Below are 26,246 nucleotides of genomic sequence, written 5' to 3' on the forward strand. Positions count from 1 at the left end.
CTTGTCAAAATCTCTGGGACACTATTAAGCTAAATTCATGAAAGAATGGAAAGTCAATGAGTAAATGACCTAACATAAGACCTCAAAGCCCTAGAAAAAGAAAAACAAATCAACACCAAAAGCAGTAGAAGACAGGAAATAATTAAAATCAGAGCTGAAATAAATGAAATTGAAATAATCGGAACAATTAAAAAATTAACAAAACAAAAATTTGTGTCTTTGAAAAAATAAATAAAATTGATAAACTCAATCGTGCTAATGAAGACAGAAAACTCAAATCACTAAAATTCATAATCACAAAAAATATTACAACAGATACTGTTGAAATACAGTAGAGAATCAGAAGTTATTTTGAAAATTTATACTCCAATAAAAATGAAAAATTTAAAGACATCAACAAATTTCTAGAGACAAATGAGCTACCCAAAAGGAATTAGGAGGACATACACAATTTAAACAGATCAATTTCAAGCAATAAAATAGAAGAAGGCATCAAAAGCCAACCATTTAAGTAACACCCAGGATGAAAAAGATTCTTACCCAGTACTACAAGACCTTTGATGAATTAATACCAATAAGCCTCAAACTATTTCATGAAACAGAAAAGGAGGGAACTCTTCCAAACTCATTCTATGAAGCTAGTATCACCTGATATCAAAATCAAAGACACATCAAGGAAAGATAACTTCAGACCAATATCCCTAATGAACATAGATGCAAAACTTCTGTATACAATTCTGGCAACTCACATATAAAAACATTAAATATATAGTTGTTATGGTTTGGTTGTGAAGTATCCCCCAAAAGTTCACATAAGACAATGCAAGAAGATTCAGAAGAGAAATGACTAACCTAATCAGTGAATTAATCCCCGATATGAATTAAAAGAAGTGGCAGGGTATGGCTGGAGGAGATGGGAATTGGGGGGATGGCTATGGAGTATACATTTTTTATATGGAGAGTGGAGTCTCTATATGGGGTATATATTTTGTATCTGGAGAGTGAAGTCTCTGATTCTGTTTTCTGATCACTATGTGAACTCCTTCCCTCTGTCACACTCTTCTTCCAGATGTTCTGCCTTACCTCAAAGCCCAAGGGATGGAGCTGGCCTTCTATGGACTAAGACATCTAAACACGATGAGCCCTCAAATAACACCATGAGTCCTTTTCCTCTCTTAAAATTGTTCTGGTCAGATCTTTTAGTAACAGAAATAAAAAAGCTGACTAAAACAATAGTGCATCATATTCAAGTGGGATTCAAGGTTGGTTCAAATACAGAAATAAATAAATGTAATTCATCACATCAATAGACTTCAAGGAGAATCATATGATCATTTCAATTGGAGCACAAAAAGCATTTGACAAAATAAAGCACCCTTTAATGTTTAAAACACTAGAAAAACTAGGGATAGTAGAAACAAATCTCAACACTGTAAAAGCTATACATGCTAAACCCAAGACCAAAATCATTCTAAATGGAGAAAAACTGAAGGCATTCCATCTACGAACTGTAGTAAGACAAGAATACCCTTTTTTTTACCACTTTTATTTGATATAATCCTGGAAACTAGCCAGGGCAAGTAGACAGAAGAAAGAAATTAAAGGGATACGAATAGAAAAAGAACTCAAATTATTACTATTTGCCGACAATATGATTCTATATTTAGAAGACCTAAAAAATCCACCAGAAAACTTCTAGAATTAATGAATGAAATTCAGCAAAGTAGTAGGATATAAAATTAACAACTATACATCGAATTCATTCCTATATATCAGTGATAAAGTCACTGAAAAAGAAATTAGGAAAACTACCCCATTCACAATAGTGTAAAAAAATAAAATAGAATATTTGGAATCAATATAACAAAAGAGGTGAAAGACCTCTACAGTGAAAACTACAGAAAACTAAAGAAAAAAATTGAAGACCTTAGAAGATGGAAATATCTCCCATATTCTTGGATAGGTAGAATTAACATTGTCAAAATGGCCATACTACCAAAAGCATTATATAGATTTAATGCAATTCCTATTAAAATTCCAATGACATTCTTTGTAAAACTAGAAAAAGGAATCATGAAATTCGTTTGGAAAAAAGAGACCCAGAATAGCCAAAGCAATCCTTAGGAAGAAAAGTGAAGCAAGAGGCATCATAATACCAGAACTTAAATTATACTACAGAGCCATAACAGCAACAACAAAAAACAATGGGATGACACTGGCACCAAAACAGACATATAGACCAATGATACAGAATAGAAGACATAGAGACAAACCCATATAAATACAGTTATCTCATACTAGACAAAGGTGACAAAAATACTCACTGGAGAAAAGATAGCCTATTCAACAAATGGTGCTGGGAAAACTGAAAATCCACATGAAGCAAAATGAAATTAAACCTCTATCTCTAATCTTGCACAAAACTCAACTCAAAGTGGATCAAGGATTTAGGCACTAGAACAGTGACCATGCATTTAACAGAAGAAAAAGTAGGTCCAAACTCTACCACCTCAGCTTAGGAACTGACCTCCTTAACAAGATTTCTAGAGCACAAGAACTATAAGCAAGAATCAATAAAAAGATTCAAACTAAAATGGTTCTTCACATCAAACAATCAATAACATGAAGAGTGCCTACCGAATGGGAGAAAACCTTTACCACACATACCTCAGAGCATTAATCCCCAGGATATATAAAAAACTCAAGAAACTTAACAACAGGGGCTGGGGTTGTGGCTCAGTGGTAGAGTGCTTGCCTGGCATGTGTGAGGGACCTAGGGTTTGATTCTCAGCACCACATATAAATAAATTTAAAAAATAAAGTTTCATCAACAACTAAAAAAAAATTAAAAAACAATAAAAACACCAGAAAAACAAACCAATCAATAAATGGGCTAAGGAACTGAACAGACACTTCACAGAAGACATACAATTGATCAACAAATATGTGAAAATACATTCAACATCTCTAGCAATTAGAGAAATGCAAATCAAAACTCCAATGAGATTCTATCTCACTCCAGTTAGAATGGCAACTATCAAGAATACGAGCAACAGGCCTAGGGACATAGCTCACTTGGTAGACTGCTTGCGTCACATGACCAAGGCCCTAGTTCATTACTAAGCACCACAAAAAAAGAAAAAGAAAAAATATGCAACAATAAATGTTGGCAAGCATGTGGGGGTAAAGGTACACTCATACATTGCTGGTGGGACTGCAAATTGATGCAACTACTATAGAAAGCAGCATGGAGATTCATAAGAAAATCTGGAATGGAACCACCATTTGACCCAGTTATCCCACTCCTAGGTTTATACTCAAAGGGCTTTAAATCAGCATAATACAGTGATGCAGCCACATCATGTTTATAGCAGCTAAATTCACAATAGCTAAACTACGGAACCAACCCAGGTGTCCTTCAACAGATGAATGGATAAAGAAAGTGTGATATATATCTTCCCAATGAAGTATTACTCAGCCTTAAAGAAGAATGAAATTATGGCATTTGGTGGCAAATGGATGGACCTGGAGAATATCATGCTAAGCTAAATAAGCCAATCCCAAAGAACCAAAGACTGAATATTTTGTCTGATATGCAGATACTAATTCACAATGGGTTGGCGGGGGTAGGGAAGAATAAACATATTTTGGATTAGACAAAGGGCAATGAGGGGAGGGGAGGGTTATGAGGGAAGAAAGGATAGTAGAATGAATCAGAAATTATTACCCCAGGTACATATATGATTACATCACATATTCTACATCATGCACAACCAAAGAATGAGAAGTTATACTTCATTTATGTATGATATGTCAAAATGCATCCTACTGTCTTAGATAACTAGTTAGAAGAAAAAAAAATTGTTAGAACTAAAAAATAATAATTAGTTATTGAAACTACATATATAGAAATAATAGTTCATTAAAATTGATTTGTCTAACATTACCCAACTGGTATGTGGTAGATCTGAACATGAGTTATTTAAAATAAAAACAGTAGTTCTGAAAAAAAAAGAAGAGGGATGAGGATGTGGCTTGATGGTAAAGAGCCCCTGAATTCAATCCCTGATACAAAAAAAAATTATATATATATATATAAATAAATAAATATATGTGTGTGTGCATGTATGTATGTATATATATAAAGATATACCTAAGATATATTACTGAGTTAAAAAAGCTTGTAAATTCTCACTTGCATTAAAAGCCTGTTTTAACATATATGTCTATATAAATAGGAAAATGTCTGAAAGAATACATATCAAAAGTAACAATGATTGCTTATATTGGAAATGAAGAGTGGCAACAGGAAAGAGAAGGTTCTTAACTTACAGTTAGTTTAATTTTAACTTACAATCAGTTTAATTTTATCTACCCACATATCTTTTGGTATGTATGTCCGAATTCTGTATTGTTATATAAGCATTCACTACTTTGTAACAATGTTTTCTTAAAATGTCTAATCTTATAACAATAAGGCAAGATTAGTATTTAGAAATCATGTGGATTTAGAATACATCAGTGACTTAAATAGACAACGATAAGCTTAAATTCCTAGGCTGGGGTTGTGGCTCAGTGGTAAAGTACTTGCCTAGTGTGTATGAGGCACTGGGTTCAATTCTTAGCACTGCATGTAAATAAATAAATAAATAAAATAACAACTAATAAAAATTTTTTTAAAAAGGCTTAAATTCCTTAATTGAAAACAAACAAAATGAAACAGTATTTCCTCTAAATTTATATATATTTGGATACATAAATTACACACATAAATTATTTATATACACATATACATGCACACAATGATTATAATGTATTTGTACATATAAAACAAATAATTTTAAGAAAAAATGAAGTAGAAAAGTAAGACACAGACTCTTTGGGGACGATTTTAATTTATGTAAGAACATGACATCTAAGTAAAGAACCAAAGGAGATGAGGGTATGGGCATAAAAATACCTGCAGAATAATCATTCTAGGTAGAAGAAAAAGCCAATCAATCCCTAAAGCAGAAGCGTACTGATATGTGATATAATTGAGGATCACAGTGGGGATGTATGAGGTTTTTTTTTTAATCTTTTAAAATTGTTTTTAGTTGTCAATGGACCTTTACTTTATTTATTTATATGTGGTGCTGAGAATTAAACCCAGGACCTCACACAAGCCAGGCAAGCGCTTTACCGCTGAGCTCCAACCCCAACCCCATGGGATTATATGGTTTGAGAACAGTAAGTGATAAGAAAGTCAGTAGGAAAAAGTCAAAGATGTCATGGTCCTCAGGACTAGTGAGACTGTAAAGAGCAGAAGAGGATTAGAGTAACATGATGTAACTGAAATTATAAAAGAAAAGGTTCTGGCACTTGTGTTGACTATATAGAGAATAGACTGTAAACAGAAGTTGAGTAATCCAGGTGAAACACAAAACAATGGCAGGGACCAGTGGAGCAGTAAGGAGTGGCACAGTTGTGATGTACTTTGAAGGTTAAAAAAAAAACAAGATTTTTTCATAGAATGGCAGAGAGTTATGACAGAAAGGAGTCACGATGGATGAAGATGGCTACAGAAGGAGCAAATTTTAGAAGATCCTGATCCAAGAAAACATACATAGTGGTAATTGAAGATCATTTCTTCTCTCCTCATAGATCAGGGTTCTATTTGGGACATGATGAATTTGAGCATTAGACAATCAAATGGAGTATATTCAAGTCATTGTGGAATGATCATACTTAGACTATTTAAGTACTCACCACATCAACATATCAAAGCCTAGGCATAGAATAAACAAGTAAATGTCTACTACCTGACATATTTTAATTCAGAAAATAGATTAATAATAACATCTTTATAAAAGTATAAGTAAAATTCCTATAATAAAATGTCTTTGGTTTATACCAACATTTATTTCACACATTTCAAATACAGAATTATCTCCTGCTCTTATTTCTTAAAAAATGTTACATCCTATCTCTTTGTTAAAGTTATATTTTATTCTTAAAATAACCATTCCAGATGATACTATCATTGTTACTAAGCTACAAATACTGCTGAATGAAGTTTTAAGTAAATAGATACCTTGGGTCCACCGTGGTCTCACTAATGGCTTGAAGCTTCTCCTGCAGAGAATAAATTTCTGCCCTATGATTTTCTTCAGTTTCTTTCAATTGTTTGCGCAAAAAGCATATGAAGTTTTCTAATTCTTGAATTTGTTCTTCAAGTTGTTTAATTTTTTTGGTATCTTTCAGAGAAGATAACAGGAAGAGAAGACAATACACATTTCAATACAAACTTCTCAGTGAAATAACAATCATTTTATTTCAATGTATAAAAATATTTATTCTTTGAAAAATGTTTTGAGTGAAACTCAGGTTTTAATTTGACTAATTCTGACTGATGAAAACAAGAAAACAGTGTGATTCAAGATCATTTCTCCTATCCTTATGGTATAGTATCTCTAAATTCAACAATTTTATATCTTTAAAACAATTCAGAAACATGAAACAAAAGAAGTGTTGAAAAGGGACCACAGGAGAGTAGTTAACACCTTTCACTTTCCTCTTTTATTTTTATTTCTTAAAAATGCTGATAATTAATCACTAAACTAACTTTTTTGCCAATTAAATGAGCCATTAGTTAACATGCAATTTGGGAAATAGTGGACAGACTACCTCAAGAAGATATCAATTTAAAAAAATATAAACTTAAAATATTACTATATTCAAAGAACCCCTGAAGTGAAAAAGCATGGTATTATCTGATATGCTTGAAATTCTATTCTGTTCACCAAAGCAATTACAATAATAAAACTCATTCCTAAAAGCAAAAGTGAAGGCCTAGAGATACCTTGAACACAAGAAGTCTAGTTAACTGGCCAAATAATCATGAAAGAAAAACATTAACTGTGACTAATTGTTTATGGTTCATTGTATGGTCCCTTAACATTGTTACTTCCCATTATGCCATCTTGGTCTTTTAACTCACTCTCTAGTTTCCCCTGATAACTCATTCTTGTCCTTGACCTCTTGTCCTTGACATTCATGCTGATTATAAATCTTTACCTCATAATTAAATTTTTCTCCCAGGTTTCAGACTTCTATTTTCAACTAACTCCTATATATTTTTTCAAAGTCAATAAGTATTCTATTCTTAACTCAATATATTTAAAACTGAATTATTATTTTTTTCACAAATTGGTTCCTTTCTATGACTAGAACCATCCTCTAGTTTCTTAAGCTAGAAACTTGGGTATCATTCTTAATTTCTGCTAACATTAACGACAAACTAGAACCAAACTCTAAGTGTTGAACTTAACTTTCTATCATACTCAATTCAATCTGGCTGGTCGTCCCATCAATAATTTCATCCCTTCCAACTGATCCTAATGGTATCAACTTAAAATAAAAATCTTATTGTTACTCCCACTATTTAAAATCCTGCTGTAGGTCTTATCACCAATAGCATAAAACATAAACATGTTTCATCAGAGTACATAAAACATTTCCTGATCAAGCTCCTTCCAATCTCTCAGTTTTATCTAGCTAACACAACCTGAACTCCCAGTTCTCCCAAAAGGATGCAATCTTAGATAGAGCTCAATGCTTAAGACTCCATAGCCTTCCCCAAATTTCCAACCCAGTTACTCCTACCCATACCCTCATCCTACTCATCTCCACAGGAAAGACAAAACTCTTTTTTCTCCCTCCATTCTTTACATTTCAGAAATTTTCAGTGTATTTTATATATGCTTTCCCAATGGATTATAATTTCCTATGGGAAAATGACTCAGTAATTTTAGTTTTCTCTAGCACTTGAATGAATATCCAATGTTTATATGAACAAATAAGACTAGGGCTTAGATACACAAGTCACCTTCCCCTGTGAGTTCTAAGAACAGAATTATGAAATGGTGGACTCTAAGTGATGCTTCATGGTAATTATAAGTCAGAAACTATTTACCTGTTTGTGTTTTTACATTCTGTAGTTCTAACTGGTATATTTTCTGAAGCTCCTTGATCTTTTCCTCTTGAGTAGAAATAAGCTCCACTTTAAGATTGCAAAGAGCTTTATCTTTTTCATTTTCCATATATTCATGAACCTGATCCACGTCAGCTGAATAAACCACTGAAAGGCATATGCACTGAGCTATCATCTGTAGCCTTAAATCATTCTGAAAGTGAATATATATTAGAAAAATTTAAAATAATTTACTATAAAATAATTTGCTTTTTGCATATACTAAAACAAGAGGAGAAATAATTTATAGTTTAAAACTTCATAAGAGAACCAATGACATTTTTTCTTCATTCTTCATTCAATTATACTTAGCTACTTCTTTTTTCAAGGAGAGTAGTATCATTACCTCAATTTTAGAGCAAATTCTGATATTTGGTATAGCTTATGATTTCTCCATATTGGAGAGTCTTTATTCTGACTGTCTGGGAATGCTCCCTACAGGAACAAGTTGTCTCTGCAGGAAACAGCCTAGAGCCTCAACATTTTAGGATATTTAAAGGCGAAAACCACATCCAGATTGACTTGGCAACCAGCAAGCAAGCAAGCAAGAAGTAGTACAGAAGCTGAATAAAGCCATTAGCGAAACAATGCAATGTCTTCATCAAATTTTCATTTCATTCATTTCTCCTGGGATTTTTTCATAATCATAATCAAAAGAGAAATGGATCAAAGTGACCCTAGTTGAATACACATTAAAGAATGGCTACTAACATCTAATCAATTATTCCCCACAAAGGTACACTGCCCAAGGAAAGTGGGAACCAAAGAGAACAATTTTACATTGTGCAAGAATTGCTATTCTGTATTGCAAGTAGGCTATGCTAGGCAATTAGTAATGTGGTACAGTGATGGGACTTTCCTATGGGAGAAGCTCTTCTTACGTAATATGGAGTCTCAGGGTAAAATGAAGTCTGTTTGGTCATTGCTTATATAGCCTGGCCTATAACATTCCCCACTGGTTTTATGGAACTAATCAAATCATTAATTAATCATCATTGGTTTACAGCTACTGTAGTGAGTATGGAGGACCATCAGTTTTACAGAATGTATTTTTTGTTTTATATATCTTATTAAATAAACAGTTAAAGATGCAGGGTCCAATTAAAAACCCTAAGAGGACTAACAGCAATGGATAGGCTACAGCTGTGTAAGAGTAGTTAGCCAAGGAGACCAGGAGAACAAATTTTCATACCAATTTCTCTCATGTTGTCTTGGCTCTTCCTTATCTTTCTTTTTATTTTCAAATAATATTTTATTTTCATGGCACTGGGAATTGAACCCAGGGTTGCTCTCTACCTGTGAGCTACATTTCCAGCCCCTTTTTTTCAATATTTTCATTTTTATGTGGTACTGAGGATTGAACCCAGTGCTTCACATATGTGAGACAAACACTCTGCCACTGACCCACAATCCCAACCCCAGCCCTTTTTAAGGCAAGGTCTCAACAAGTTGCCAAGGTTGGTCTTGAACTTAGAACCCTCCTCTGCCTTAGCCTCCCAAATAGCTGGAATTACAGGCATGCACCACCATGCCTAGATTTAAAATATTATTTTAAATATGGAAAAATGCAAGCAATAAACTCGAAACCCAAATTAACAAGTACTATAACATTTTCTCTGTATTTTTCATTCCCTGTACTCCCCATAAACTTCTATGTTCTCATCACTCCTTTCTCACAGGCAACCATAATCATAGTTTGGTACAAATCCAGTCCAATTCTTACATTATCACTTCTCATTACAATACATTTTGCATTCTCAATGCACTGTATATTTTGTATTTTTATGGACTTACACAAATGATATTAATTTTACAAATTTATTTTCTCATTCAATATGTCTGTGGTATTATTCCATGTAGGTAATGGGGGGTTTAAAATCCAGTACCACAAACAAACAAAAAAATAAACAGCATGAAGGCAACAGGTTAATTCATTTTAACTGTGGTATTATGACTATACCAAAATTTGTCCATTTCCTTTCAGGAGATAAATTGGTTTATTCCTAATTTTGGATAAATGTGCTAATTTCTTTCTAATTAGTGGTTCTCAAATGTAACATGCATCAGAATCACTTGGAATGCTTATTAAAACAGGTTACTTTAGGAACCTAACCCAATCCCCACAGTTTCTGATTCAGGAGAGGTCAAAGAGCTTTGAATTCTAACCCGTTACCAAGTAATGCTGGGCTTCTGGTCAGGAACCCCACTTTGAGAACTACTTAGAAATATAACTGCTAGGTCACAGATAGTGCATTTTTAACTGTGCTAGATTTGATCAAATTATTTTTATATAACAGTACTAATTTACAATGCTACCAGAAGGTTGAGTACTTATATACTCACATCCTCACCATTCTTTATATCAGACTAACTTCACCAACCTAAATGGGTATAAAATGTTATTTTATTTTTACACTGAATAGTAAGGTTGAAAGAATATTTTCATGTTTATTAGATACTTTGATTTGCTATTCAGGCACATGTCTTTCACATCTTTTGCCCATTATTATTTTGTTTTTGGACCTCTTGTTACATTAATTGTTCTTTCTATATTCTTGATAGCTTTTGTTTGCAACTTACATTCATGGCAAATATCTAGTCCCAGTCCTCAAATCTGTTTTACATCATTGTTTTTAAAAGATACAATAAAAATTTTAAATGTTTTCCCATGCTTTGTCTTTATTAAAAGTTTTCCCTATCTTAAGATTCTATTTTCTTCTTATGTGTACATTTTTAACCAACCTGATTTTTTTCCCTAAAGTGACAATGATCTAATTCCCTAACTTCTAACCTCTAGTATCAAAAGTCAATTGTGCTCAAAACAATTTTGTTTTTTTCCTCCCAAACAATTTTGAATACTCTAAGCTTCTGCTAATTTGGTTTATTTTTTGATTTCCTCTGTCTCTGCTCAAATATCATCTCACCAAAGTAGTCTTCCTTGACCTACCCTATGCAAAAAAAGCCCTACACTTAGGGAGATCTTCTTATCATACTGTAATTTTATTCATAGCACTTAAGACCACCAGAAATATTTGTCTGTATTTTCTAATGTTCATTTAAACCCTAAAAAGTAAACTTTATTCTTCCTTGACCATTTTCATTCACTGTTAAATTATGAATGACTTGAACAGTGCCTGGAATGTAGTAGAGATTCACTAAGTGATTCATTGACTTGTAGGGCCTTCTTGCTAAATTTTTACAAGATACAGATCTGTTCTGGGCTTTTCATTATATTCTACTGATCTTCTTAACCATCCTGGCATTAAACCATATTGTTTATAATGATTTTGTAATAAGTTTTGATAACAAATACATACTTTTTAAGATTGTCTTGAGTATTCTTGGCTATTTACTCTTCTATATCAATTTTAGAATCAGTATTCCACATTCATTAAGAAACCTTATTGTAATTTTGACTAGAACTATTAATTAGGAGAGAACTGATATTTTTCTTTGTATCTTTCCATTATGGATATGATATGTATTAGCACACAGTCAGGTCTTTGTGTCTTCAATATTTTATAACTTTCTTAACAAAAACTCAAAACATCTTATTATCTTGGATTTAAAGTTTTGCCTGATCTGCTCATATTTTTTCTCATTTCCTATTCTTGTCATATTGCAAGAACTGGAGAAGCATTCACTAAGAACTACAAAACCATGTTGCGATAGTAATGTTGACAATTGGTATGTATCCTAGTCCTATACTTGATTCTAATGGAAATGCTTCTAAACTTCACCATCAGAAATATAATCTGTCAACATTTTGATGAAAATCAGCATCATGACTATAAAATTTCCGTGCTATTCCTGATTTCCTAAAGCTTTTTTTTTAACTTATAAATGGGTTGTCAATTTTTTTATGTATTTTTTTCTGAGATGCACTAAAATAATCATGGATTTTGTCTTGCTACATAAAAATGTAGAGATTACAGTCACAGATTTTTTTTTCAAATGTTTAACTATTTGTCCACTCTTGGTATAACTTGCTAATATTTTATTTGGAATTTCTGCAACTACACTTACAAGTTAGATTACTCTACAATTTTATTTTCTTTACAATTCCTATCAGGACTTCATATTAATATTGGCCTTCTAAGGTGAACTGGGTGGTTTTTCTTTCTTCAGTTTTCTTCTTTCCTTTGTTTTTCCATTCTCTCTTTAATCCTACTTTAGTGGACAATTACACTTTTGTTCTTGGAGAGTTAATAACAATTACTTGTAAAATGGTCTTAAGTCTAGCATTTTGGTTTGAGATGAGGCAAAAGGGAAAACTTCTGACCACTACTTCAACTCTTTAATGATTACTGACTTATTCATTTCTATTTAATGGTTATTTGAACTTATTCATTTCTATTTGCATTAGTTCTGGTAGTTTATATTCTTCCAGAACACCATCTAGAGTTTGCTTATATTTTCAAATCTATTGGCAGAGATTATTTGTAGCATTTTTTATGACTTTTAAAATTTCTTGTGGTACCTGTACTTATGTCCTTATTTCATTCTTGATTTTGCTTATGTGTTTTTCCCCCCTTGGTCATATTTTCGGAGATCTAATACCTGTAAATAATCTTTTCAAATAATAAACCTCCAAAGTTCTTGAAAAATTTTCCCACTTGTTTATTACAAGTTCTCTTATTTTTGCTCTTTATTTCCTTTCTTCTACTTCCTTTGAATGTAGATATTCTTGACACTTTTCTATGCTGTTTAATACTTAACTCATTTCAATATCTCATTTATTAAATTGATTGTATTCTAATTTTATTTATATTGGTCTTACACATTTTTGGCTAATTTTGACATTTATTTTACATTAGGTTTTTTGGTTTCTTTGCTTAGATTATTTTTCTCAATTTCTTAATTACACCTGTGAATTATCTACTTCTATTTATGCCATGTATCTTTTTATCTTTGGAATGGTTAGGGCTTATAGAACGATGCTAAATAGCAAGCGACAAAAGCTATTCTGATTTTCATTCTAACATGAAGGCCTATCCTGATTCACAGCTGATTCTTGATAAAGCGGCTTTGTTTATTTCCCCTATTCACCCCTCATTCATCCATTTGTAAAACATTATTAACTGCTGATCATGTGCAAAACATTATTCTAGGTACTAGGGATATAGTAGCTGTCTATATAGCCTATATAGTAGTGTCTCTTCACTCACAGAACTGATATTATGGTTTCTCTTGAGGTTTCTAAGTTCCAGTAGATGTTTCTAAGCTCAGTATCTCTTCCAATACCAATAATTACCTCCAATTTTAAACACACACACTTGAATTTATGGCTTCTCTCAGCATCAATAACTAGCCAATATCTATAATGTTCCTGCCACTCCTTATTTCTTGCACCCCAATGTTGAAAAGACTCTTTGATAATATGGAATTATACTCCAAAACTATTCATTTCTTTCTTTTCAGTTAAAAAATTATTTTTTTCTTTTTCTTTTTTGGTACTGGGGATTGAACTCAGGGCACTCAACCACTGAACCACATCTCATCCTTATTTTGTATTTTATTTAGAGAGAGGGTCTCACTGAGTTGCTTACTGCCGCACTGTTGCTGAGGATGGCTTTGAACTCACTAGCTTCCTGCCTCAGCCTCCCTCAGCTGGGATTATAGGCGTTTGCCACTGCAGCTGGCCAGTTAAAAATTTTTAACAGCCACATTTATTTTGGTTTCAGTGAGATATATCTGCTCTAATTACTAAGTTTAATACTGAGAGTAGGAGTATTTTGTTGCCTCTGCAGTATTTCAGACAAGTAAACAGTATCACTATGTAAGTCACCGCTCAATTTCTTCTGTGAGCTTCCCTCCACCTGCATAAATACCTTACTCCCCCCTCTGTATCAATGATGGGGTTTATTTTAATAATGATAAATGGGAGCAATTTACAGACTTGCTTTTCTTCACTTTGTTTAGTTAATTTCAAGGAGAGAGTATCTAAATACCATTGCAAGTATCTTCAATACAGAAACAAAATTCCTATTAAGAAAATTTCACCAATTTGACAAATGTGCTTCAAATTCAGGTCTTCTTCGAATAATGCTTTTTAATAAAATTTAAATTATGTCTGACATTTTTTAGGAGTAATTACCACCATTTATAGTTTTAAAAACAATTTGCAATATTTAACATAGCAATAGTAGTTAAGCAATTTGAATTTCTTGGGTCTATTCAAGTTATTAAAAACGTAAAGTATGACCACATTTTATAAGATCATCAACATGAACATGTCATTAGAAATAAAAACAGAAAACTTTCCGATGACTTCCTATTGTACTTAGGGATAAAAATCTAAACTTACAAAGTCTGTAAGGCTCCCTATGATTGAGTTTCTTCCTTCTTCAAACTCTTTCCAAACTCAACTACATAGGCCTTCAATTCAGTTCCTCAAATTTACTCATGGTACAACTGCTCTAATTTCCATAATGCAGCCTCTTCCCTCTCATTTGAATCTCAGTTCAAGTGTTAATTCCTCCAATCTCCAGACCACCACCCACCCCCACCCATCATTCTCAATTTTTTTTTGTGAGCTTCCCTGTTTTATTTTATCACGATACCGTGTTTTATTTCTTCATAGACTGTTAACAATATTTCTGTCTTATTTTCTCATTTATTACCTGTCTTCCTCACTGAAATATATACTCCTTAACTTCTTCTCTCTTTCAACACTAAACTCTTATATCTGCAAAAGATATTTATTACCTGAGTTTTAGAAACACATAAGTTTATTTAGCAGGCTACAGTTGTGGCTCAGTGGTAGAGAGCTTGACTAGCATGTGTGAAGCACTGGGTTAAATCCTCAGCACCATATTATAAAAAAATAAAATAAAGGTAAAATGTCCATCTACAGCTAAAAGATGTTTTTAATTATAAAAAGTTTATTTAGCATTATCATACTGAAGATACACATCAGACTTTTCTGTTATTTCTAATATGAATAGCTGACATAAAAGGAAATAACCTATTATTTTATGTGTTTTATTTCTTTAGCTGTACAGAGAATTAATACTATTTTTTTCCTCCTCAGGTATAAGACTCAAAAAACTCTAGGGCTTAAGTGTTTTTCTTGCACAAAGGAAAAAGAATTTATAACTATTGAACAACTGCATAAGGTTCTAAAACACTCAAAAGAGTTTGTTTACAATTGTGGAACCTTGAAAAAGACCAGTATGAAATAAAAACTCTAAAAGTCTTTGAAATTGCTACAAAATACTAAGTTATAAAATCAATAACTTTTGTAAAGTTGAGATTCTAAACAATATTATTTAAACTATTGTCTTTACAAAGAAAATATTGCTTTAATTTCTGAGCAGAATACATAATAGATTAGCTAAAAGAAAAACAGTTTAAGAAAAAAATAGAAAAATTAAATGATAAATGATAGATCCAAATGAGAATTACATAATTCACTTTCATTTTCTTTTATAAATTTGTTTTAAGAAGGTGAAAACTCTTTTTAGCATGAAATGTACATTTTCACTGTGCTATACCATATGTAAATAAGTAAACATACCTGTTCTGATTTAAGTACATAAAGTTCCTGATGGAGTTTATCATTTTCACTTGATTGATCTGTCCCAGGTGAGGACTCATTTGTTACTGATGGTGAAAATAACTGTTCTTGCTTGCTTTCTCTTCTAATAGACACATTTTCAAAAGAAATTTTCTCTTCCACTACTGTTTTTGATTCTTCTCCAAAATCTTCACCTACATTAGATAATGATCCTTGAGAATCCTTGTTTATAATAGTTACCATTCCATCTTGTAAAGGACTTAAATGAACATCACACATGTTTATATTTTCTGCTCTATGATGGTTAATTAGGAGTTCTAGCTCTTGACATCTCAATAGAATTTTCTCTTTTTCTTGCTTTAAAGATTTGACTTCTTCACTGAGAAAATTAACTTCACCATGTGTCTGTTTTAATTGTTCAAAGAGATCAGACAGTTTCTCTGACAATTCTAGCTTTTCTCGCTTGGTTACCTCAAGTTTTTCCATAAGTTCTGTTGTATCTTTCTCAACAACTTCACAGATTTCTAATGCCTCTGCGACAAAAGCTTTGTCAGTATCAAGCATGGCACTTTTCACTTTGATTGTAGCTGGATTTATTCTTTGTAAATGAAGCTCTTCATTAAGTGCTTTAAGTTTACTTTTATACTCTAATTCTTGTTTGTTTTTACTGTCTTCTAAATCATCTTTTACCTTGAGAAGGCAAGTATACTCCTCCTGTAACTCTTGATAGTTAGCTTCAAAATTTTTTTCAGCAAATGAAAATGTACTTCTTTGATTTTCAATTTCTTCATTTAGCTGAATACACTGTTGCTTGAGGGCCTCATTCTCTTTTGTAAGCATTTCCATTTCTTTTTGCCAGCTGCAATCTTTGGATATGGACTTGCTGGAGTCAATGAAAATCAATTTTTCTTCTTGTTCAACAGGAACATAAATTTTCAACATGTCCTCAAAAGCTTTTTTCTCATTTTGAAGAATGTTATTTTCTGCTTCAAGTTGTGAAAACTTTTCTTTAAGGTCATCCTCTTTTTCCTTTATTTGTTTCTCCAATAATTCAATTTTAAGTTGTAATTCCTGAACTTCTTGTTCAAGCGTACCTTTTTCTTTTTTTTCTTGTCTTAATATTTCGATTTCCTCTTGGAGTTCATGCATCTGAAGGGTCATTTCTTCTGATTTTGAATCCATGATGGACTTCTGTAAATCTTTTAGTTTTGAAATTTCCAAAACCAACTGATTCTGCTTAGTTATCAAATTATCTTTTTCAAATTGCATTGTTTCCATCTTTTGACTCATTAAATTTTGTAAGCCATCTATCTGCTGTTTATAGTGAATGCCTAAGCTATCTTCAAGTTTTTCAATATTTATTCGATGTTCAAATTCTAAATCATCTTTTAGTTTCGAAAGTTCTTCTTCATGACTAAATAGGAGCTGTGTTCTCAGCCTCTCTAATTCAGCTTCTTGTGATTCAGCCATTCTGTCTAATACAGCATTTTTTTCTTTTTCCAACATTTCAAGTTTTATCTTGTAATTTGTAACTTTTGCTTCATGTTTTAACTCTAGTTCTTTCCTAGATTCAGATGCCAGAACAATCTCAGCTTTTAAAGTTTCCACTGTACTTAGGGACTTACGTGCTTCATTCAGTTGACTTTCTTGTTCAGCTATTATCATTCTAGCTCTCTGAATTTGGTCCCTTAAAAAGTTCAATTCTTCAAAAAGGTCATCAAGTTGTCTCTGCAGAGTAGATTTTTCTCCTGAAACTATTCCTAGTTCTTCTTGGAGTTTTTCCTTTTGCGCATTAGTATCTTGTAATTTCATATTCAGTTCATTTATTGCCACGTTCATTAACTTTATTTGATCTTCATTAATTGTAATATTTAAATGTGATTTTAAAACACTCTCAATTTCTTCCTTATGTTGTGCTTTAAGTTCCTCTATCTGTGACATGTGTTGCTTTATTAACTCTTGTTTCATCTGTACTATCTGTTGCCCATACATTTCATCCATCTCTGCTCGGAGTTGTTCTAATCTTTTCTGCATTTCTTGTTCCACCATTTTCTGTACCACATCAGATTCAAACTGGCTATCTGTGTAATGATGTGTTTTCTGAAGGTCTTCAACTGTACCCATTAATTGTTTTATTTCTTCAGAACATTGTCTTTCTTTTTGCTTAGAATTAGCCAGCTCTAATTTCATACTTGCAATTTGTTCTTGTAATTCTCTCATTAATTTTTCAGTGGCTGTAACTTGATCCTTTAGCTCAAGATTCTTTTTTTCTTCTTCTGTTATTCTTATATTTAATGCCTGGATGATCGCCTCCTTTTCTTGTAATTCTTTTTTATTTGACTTTTCTACTTCATCTTGTTCCTTTAGAAAGAAAAGAAAATGAAAATATAAGAATGACATTTTTAGCTTCTGGCAACTTCTTATGGGTGTCTCCTTTTTATAAAATTCTATAAAAAGCAACTGTTGGGCCTGCCCCCCCCCCATTTTTCCCAGTACAAGGAGACCTAGGACTCAGTACATATGAGCAAACAATATAACAGTTTTACCCTTCTTGGGAAGAAATTTCTCTTACACTGTGCTGTGATTAAATATTTAAATTTAAAAATGCAATCTAATTTGCCTAGCATGTGTGAGGCGTTGGGTTTGATTTCTAGCACCACCAAAAAAGCAAAACAAAACAAAAACCAGTCTGACTAAAATATCTATATAAACTATCACATTTTCATTTTTCTTATTAACTGGTCAATATTCTAAATATAAGTATTTCTGATGGCTAGTTATAGTACTACATACTATCTAGACACTCTCAGAAGACACAAAAATATAAAAACCAGTCCTCCCCTGGATTCCCATAAGAAACAAAATAAATAAATAAATACCGGTCCTCCCCTGGATTCTAGTGATTTGAAGGTATTTCATGGACAAGTGCTATAAAATGAGAACAACAACAAGAACTAAAGTGGATTCCTTAAAGTCTTCCTTAACTTTATTCCTGGGGTTTTAAGTGAGTCAGAAATTTAGGGATATGCAATGCTTAAGTGACTGAACAATAAGTGACACCTAAGACCACTACTGTATATTTACAGCATACCAACTTGGGCTTAGACCCACAGTTCACACAGAAAGATAAAAGACCATCAGATAATTTTCCCCAGTTCCTATCTTTGGAACTGGAGATTAGGCTAAGACAAGACATATTAACGCATATTCATTAAACAGTTAAGAGCTATAGTCCCAAAGCCAAGGAAATAAGTGAAATCCATATAACTGATGAAAATATAGGTAAGGAAGTAAAGTTATCTTAAGGAGACACGAGTCCTTGCCAAACAGGACTTTTAGGCGCCTTGAATAAATGTACTAAGAAAATGTAGGCATTGATCAATTGAGTATAGTTCTTGGAAGAAGACCAACGCACCATCAACCTTTTAGAAGTCTGATCCCTCTCGAAAAACCATACTGAATGCAGAAAACAATGTTGGGAGTTACAGCAAGGAGCATTTAAGAAGTTTAGTCTACAGACATGAACATTACTACTCTGAGATGGATGTAACAGGTTATCTCAACCTCATGCCACTGAACATCTGATTCCTCCAACACCCTTTCATCTAATACTTAATAAACAACTTTTTAAATTATTACCTGGCTTTTAAAATTCATCTGTCCATAGAAAGAATATAAAATCCAATGAGCTTAAAATCTGAAGTTTGTGATAATTATTTCTCATTGTAAATTCACAGTCTTATATTTAGACTTAAACATTAACCTCTTGAACTAATTCACCTCTGATATAGCTCAAGAAAAAAAAAATATGACTTCTGAGCCTAACAAATAAAGGCCAAATTTTGCACTACATAAACCAAGGTTATCTTGTGCAGCCTCTTGAGTGAGACTATGAGCTGTTGTCTGAGTGTCACATATTCCTTTTCCAATTACATCATATGTTATTACCAAGTGCTGAGCCTTCTTAATTTCTACACTAGAATGCAACATTAGTAAATTAGTGTAATCTATTAATCCTGGTATTTCTATCTGTACAATAAAGATAAATTTCCTCTACCTCCCAGAACGTGTTTGAGGTTAAAATAAAATAATTAAGGTATTTTATTTTTACTGAGCTTTATACAAATATATTCATATACTAGAAAGAAATTTATAAATCATTTGGAACCTATATAAAATGTAAAATCAGGACTGGGGCTGGGTCTCAGAGGTAGAGTGTTTGCCTCACACACATGAGGCACTGGGTTCAATTCTCAGCACCACATAAAAATAAATGAATACATAAAGATATCTTGTTCATCTACAACTAAAAAAATTTTTAAAAAAGTAAAATCAGTTCATGATGGTCAATTTTAGCTAAACTGTTAATAACTAGTTTTGAAAAATGTTAACATTGATATAAAAATCTGTTATAATTTTATTTCCTGATTTTCTATAAGATGAAAGGAACACTCCTCATAAAAGAAAATAACTTAATTCAACACTGTCCAACACCTAATATGATAACCATAATTCTTCATTCAACTATTAAACACCACAAATTCACAGTTTTCTTTGTTTAGCTTTTTTCAAATTACATGGTTTTAAATCACTTGTTCTATGTTACAAAACTGAGAGCCCTTCAGTCAAGGAAACCTCTATTTTTAGAACTACACCTGAAAGAGTGGGGAATAATATACTTCCTGTTTGTGACTACTATAACACAGGAGGTTTGGAGGATTAGGATAATGAGCCTTTGACTATCAATATAGTTACTTCAGGTGCTCTGACAGAACTACTTCTCAAAGGGATTAAATTTTTTGAAAACTGAGAAATTAAAATATAATAATAAGAACAATAAAAGTATTATTGCTAATATTCAAGTAAACAGTTTATTTTCATTACTAAAATGAATTACATAAATTTTAGATTATCTGAAATTATACTGCCTAGTGACAATAAGAAATAATAAAATCCTAGATCCAGGCACTTTCAACTTAGGCCTCGATTGTCTTTCTACTCTTACCCTCCAGAAAGACAATTCCAAAGCCTATTGCTTTCTAAGTAAATTACTTTTTGCTCCCTATACATTTTCAACATTTCAGCCTGGGTCTTTATGCCCACTCCATACCCCACAAAGAATATCCTGCCTATCTCTATTTGTCATGAATTCATAAACAATTCTCTTGATTACCAAACAGGTATTGAATAGCTGTTCCATATATTATACCAATTTATGGGTAAACAAAATATAAATAACACATTATTCCAATTTATAGATCTATCTCAAATATTACTTCCCTGCTGATGTCTACCCTGAATCTTTTCCTCATAATTCAGACCTCGTCAAAACATTCATAACACTTGTTACCTGCACTTACTTTTTATTTTGTGGTAACTTGTGTACATGCCGCACCTCTCCATGGGTTCAGTGAAGAAAGGGGACATCTTAAGATCCGTCATATATCTTTTGCAAGGGTTACTACAGAATAGGTATTCTGTAAACACTTGCATAATCTTTAAATTACCTTAATTGAAAAGCATGCCCTTCTCATAATTTTAATTTGTACATTTCCTATTTTTCAAAGAGGAGTCTCTGGAGTCAGATAACTGAGCTTTGAAATATGGCTCTATCAATACATCACTTCTGCACCTGGATTATTTCCTTCATCTTGCATTGTCTTGGTACCATCATTTGTAAATGATAAAGGTACCCTTATCTCATGGGGTTATAGTGATGATTCAATGCATTAATATGTGTAAGAGGCTTTGAATACTGCCTGTTATAGAGTAAGTACTTAATAAGTGCTAGTTAAGGCTTTTGTTATCCAAACAATATTCTTGTCTTGGTAATTTCTCAACTTCCTGTAGAATCTTCTGGTTTATAAAATATGCTGTATTATATGTATTCTCCATCTTCATTGTTCCCAGATTCTGTATTTGCCTACTTGCTCAAATTTATTTGAAACCCACAAATCCATACCAATGGTGCTTTCATAGACATTTGAAGACACACACAGAGTGATGGAAAGAAATTTGAGTTACTGTAAAATGATGTTCAGCTACATTCAAACACGGTGATCACACTGCCTTGTTTCAGCTCTCACAGAGCAAAAAAGAGGACAGAGATGGCAAGGATCAGAGTGCAGTGTAGTGCAAGGAGCTCAGAATTTCAACTCTGGCACCTGTTAATGGGGAAGCTTCAGGCAAATCACATCTGAACTTCAACTTCTCAAAAAAACAAACAAAAAAATGGAATCTACTAGCATGAATTGCTTTTAAGATTAAAGATTACAATCCATGTGATACATTTCCTACCAGGAGCACTTATTGACTAAATAATTCCCCCAAACTGGAATATAACTCAAGTGAATAAAAAGAATCAACCACAATTTTTTCTAGTTTAAATTTACAAATTTTCTTTTTCAGAATTTTATAATCATGGCTAAAATAAGAAGAAATACATTTAGTTGGAGGAAAAAGGATAAAAATCCTAGTCATAAAAATAGATTCTCCTGAGACTTTAGTTTAACATAGGCAGATCACTTTTAAGGAGCAGAGTAATGAGTAGTATCATCTTTAAAACTATTACTACGAAATTCTCAATGTTTTTGAAATATATTATTTTATATACTCAAAGAGTTTGTCTCAATTATGAAATTTTGGGTGCATATGCATAAAAAAAGATAAACACCTCCATTAAAAACTTTAACGTTAATTACAAAGCTGCTACAAGTAGGTTGACTTCCTTAAGACACACATACCATTTCATATACTTTAATTTTCTCCTGTAAGAAATTAATTTGCATTTTGAAGTCTTCTTTCTTTTTTTGATAATCTTCTAATAGATGGTCTTGTTCTTCAAGCTGTTGTTGATGAGTGAGAATCTGTTGTTTGGCTTGCAGTAAATCTGCAGCTGTGTTACTGCGAGTGCTGTTTCGTAGAGTTTCAATAGCCTGTAACTTGAAAATAGAAAGAAATCTCAAAATATTAAATTTTGAAGTGACACTTTATTGTACCCTCAGCCCACAGGGGTTCTCTGGAAACTATGCTCACTTCATCGGCTTACTATCTCAGTCAACAAGTTTCCATGCTGTCAACATGCTGATAGGTCATGTGCACTTTGGGTAATGAGCCAAAGAATTTACCTTTCACATTATAAAGCTGAGAAGATAGGAGAAATAAGACAGGCAGACAGGCAGAGAAAAATGCGGACTGAAAGTTCTTCCTGGATTCTTGATGACTTTTCAAACTCTAGTTCCAATTTCTCTCAGAGTTCTGATTGTATTTCTGCCCTTAAGTTCTATAAACAAGCCTGTATTCTTACCTTAAATTCCTCCCTTTTGTTTAACGCAATTAGATTATAGTTCCAACTAAAGATAAATGGAATATATCCAGTTGTCAGTCTAGTTATAATTGAGAACCTAATTAACATAAAACCATACCAGGGTTGGAAAAAGTAGGGTGTAACTGCAGGTTAAATTTCTGCAAAAATACACCTGATAAGACTTTGTAGAATTTTTAAATAGAGACAGGGAAGAAGTACAAAGAAAACAACAGCAAGAAACTACCCAAGAAGTATAAATTAAATTCTTGATTAACATAACACTTATTCACTAGTTTTTCCAGTACGAATAAACAAATGGCTTTATAACAGATTTGTCCTAGAAAGTGAAAAAATTTAAAAATTCATTATAAAAATCGAGTAAGTCTTGTTCTACTTGTAATACTTACTTGTTGGAATTGAATCTGCAATTTTTGACTTTGCTCCGTCAACTCTAAAAATTTTGTCACCGTTTCGTCCCTTTCCCTTCTTGCCTGTTGTAAATTGGCGGTGAGCTGTGTGATAATACTATCTCTTTGTTTAACTGCTGCTTCAAATTCTTGTAACTAAAGGAAATCAGTGAAAATAATTACATTCTAGGCTTATATTTTACATAAAACTGGTTATCATTGTTACAAGCAACTTTTTAAAAAATATGAGATTCAAAACACATCAGTGGAATTCTTACAGGTTTTCCAACTAAATCGTTTTCTATCAACTCTAGGTGAGTCTCACTATAGTGTGCGCCTTGTTCAGAATAAGAATCAATGACACCAAATTCTTCTTCCTAAATTAATCCAATATTTTTAATAATTCAGTACTAGCAACATTCCTGAGAGAGGAATTCAAATATTGAATTCCATAGCAAAATCCACTTTAAAACATCACTCTTCACTTTGAAGTTCACTTCTATGGTAATCTGGTTTGCTATTAATGTGACATTACCCCTAAACAGCATATCTGCAAATTTTGTTCCAATTCCATGTTATAATAAAAATGAGGTAACTTTGTTTTGTTAAGCAGTAAAGAAGATCTAGTAACTTTTAGAAATCACATACAGAAAGAATTACATACAGGAGAAAGCTTGGTTAGTAAGTCAAATGGTTTTAAATAATAAAAAATATTAGTATCATGAGTAGTTTTATATACTGTACCATTAATAAATTGGTAGGCTTTCCTGTTTTCACCACATTACAGCAATCATTTACCTGTATAAAAACAATTTCCTGATATATTATGATAGACCAAATTTTATTTACCTAACAATAATATTTCTACTAACTGTGTATCTTTTACATCTAGGGAAAATGCCTTAATAGCAAAACAAATATGGTAATTATATTTAACTGAAGTATCTAAGAGGCATATCAAATGCCAATCATTCCTCAAACATCTAAGTTCTTACAATGCAAAAGACACTTTCATTTAAGTTAACTGAAGTTCTAAGTGCAGTTCCTATTTAGTCTTCAGAAAGAAAACTAAAAGCTTCAAGTTACTAGATCTTCTTTTACAAAATGCTTCCTTAAAATTAGCTAAATATATTTTTAAAATTAAGCCTTATTTATTTTCAAATAAAACCATTTACTGGTATAAATTTTATTAAAGGCTAGTAAGCAAGCCAAGGGAAATAAAGAGGTAAAGAACACTCCCCTAAAAACTTTCCTCTGGGGATAGTACTATTGCTAGTCATGCATATCCAGACAGATGTGGGGGCTTTCTTTAACATATCACCACTTGTCTGTAGAACAGATATTTTGTAGTAAGAGAAAGGAGGATGATAGAATATGTATATAGGGTTTAAGGAGTGGGAAATTAATTTCTTATCAATTAATCATTTAATTGCCTTTTTACCACTAAGAATACAAAAACCAACTTCATTCCTGCCCACATTCCTGCCCATATCTTAAGCCTTCACAATTCTATGTTAATAGAACCCAGGAGAATGAAATTGTTAACATTGAAATATGTAGGACAGACTAGTCAGAATGTCTAGAGTTAGGATTAAGTCTGTATGAGCCATGACACATTAAAAAGTAAAAATCCTAGGACTGAAGATGTAGCCCAGTTGTAGAGCATCTGTCTAGCATGTGCAAGGCCCAATACCCACAACTGCCAAATAAAAGGGGGAGAGGGTCCTAACTAAGAGACTTTTAAAAAATCAGTTTGATTCCTCTACTTTTATTCTAAGAATAATCTCTGAGAAATAAAGCTAAAGGGAAGGCAAAAAAACAAGTTTTGTTAACACATTATTGTAATTGGTGAAAAACCACAAGAATGTAGAATACTACTTCTAGATATAAAGTCACTTGTGATAATTTTCAAATTATAATACTTCTAAATTTCAATTAGTTTTTCATGACTCAGAAATGACACATTCTAATTTCAGTACACACTAAAATTTCTATTTTGAAGTAACAGTGTAATAAAATGAATATTTGTAAATATCATCAAAGATCATGTCAAATACCATGTTATCAGTATTACATAAATTATTTATCCAGTATAATAGTTATATCTAATACCTCTATAGCAAATATTCAGTTAGTTCTCCTCTAATTCAGTTTAAACATATTTATAATGCCCCACAATGAGTTGGTTAGGATCTATCTCCAAGTACTTTCTGGCCATCATGTTGCCCATTGTTAGTTCTCCTCTAATTCAGTTTAAACATATTTATATTGCCCCACAATGAGTTGGTTAGGATCTATCTCCAAGTACTTTCTGGCCATCATGTTGCCCATTGTAGAGTTGTCTTGAAGTGCCTGGACTGTTATGATCTGCTCTGAGTTCGCTGTTTAGCCCTGAGTGCTAGTCACAATGCAGCAGGTTGAAGACAGCCTACTGGAGGACTGTCACAACCTTCATAACTAAGATTCTCAACTTCTTATCTAAGATTTTTTTCATAAGTTTGCAGAAGAGTTCTCAAACTTCACCTCACTCTCCTCCATTTCATTCTTCTCATCCTCATCTTTAGTTAGTTGCAGGCCTTCCCACCAAATTCCCCAAGCTACAGCATATAATACTCATCAATATACAAACTGAAAGCCCTGTTTCTCCACTCCACAAAAGCAGAGTTGCTATCTGATCTTTGCTCTCATCAGTGATGAGACCTGAGTCTCCTTCAGGCAACAGACATTTTTGACAGAAAAGTGATCTCACCTCCAGACTGGGAGGTATGATAGTCAAGCAGCTCAGAAAGGCATCAGTAGTTATTGGGAGTCCTCAGAGCTTCTAGGTTTTAGAGAGTTTAAGAGAATGCCTCTGAAATTTTTTTCCCTGTAGTTTTCTTTATTTTGTGCCAGCTCAGAAAAAAGCTCAAGGCAAATTTTAACAATGTCTTTGTGAATGACTTTCAAGATTTTTCTCTGCTGAAGCATTTTCTTGGGAGATGTTCAGAGGCAGGTCCTCAGAGA

The 26,246-nt window shown here is 32.6% G+C and overlaps 1 protein-coding gene across 1 annotated transcript in view; it reads right to left on the reverse strand.

Annotated features, from left to right (window-relative positions):
• Positions 1–26,246, reverse strand: part of LOC143388834 (A-kinase anchor protein 9-like) — a 51,039-nt gene that overhangs the window by 22,021 nt on the left and 2,772 nt on the right. Inside the window, 7 exon segments of the mRNA XM_077108320.1 lie at positions 6,074–6,236; positions 7,955–8,165; positions 15,531–17,891; positions 22,274–22,471; positions 23,244–23,399; positions 23,447–23,620; positions 23,988–24,041. Of these exon segments, the coding sequence (XP_076964435.1) occupies positions 6,074–6,236; positions 7,955–8,165; positions 15,531–17,891; positions 22,274–22,471; positions 23,244–23,399; positions 23,447–23,620; positions 23,988–24,041 (3,317 nt within the window).

This window comes from Callospermophilus lateralis, unplaced genomic scaffold (assembly GCF_048772815.1).
Source record: "Callospermophilus lateralis isolate mCalLat2 unplaced genomic scaffold, mCalLat2.hap1 Scaffold_45, whole genome shotgun sequence".
NCBI lineage: Eukaryota > Metazoa > Chordata > Mammalia > Rodentia > Sciuridae > Callospermophilus > Callospermophilus lateralis.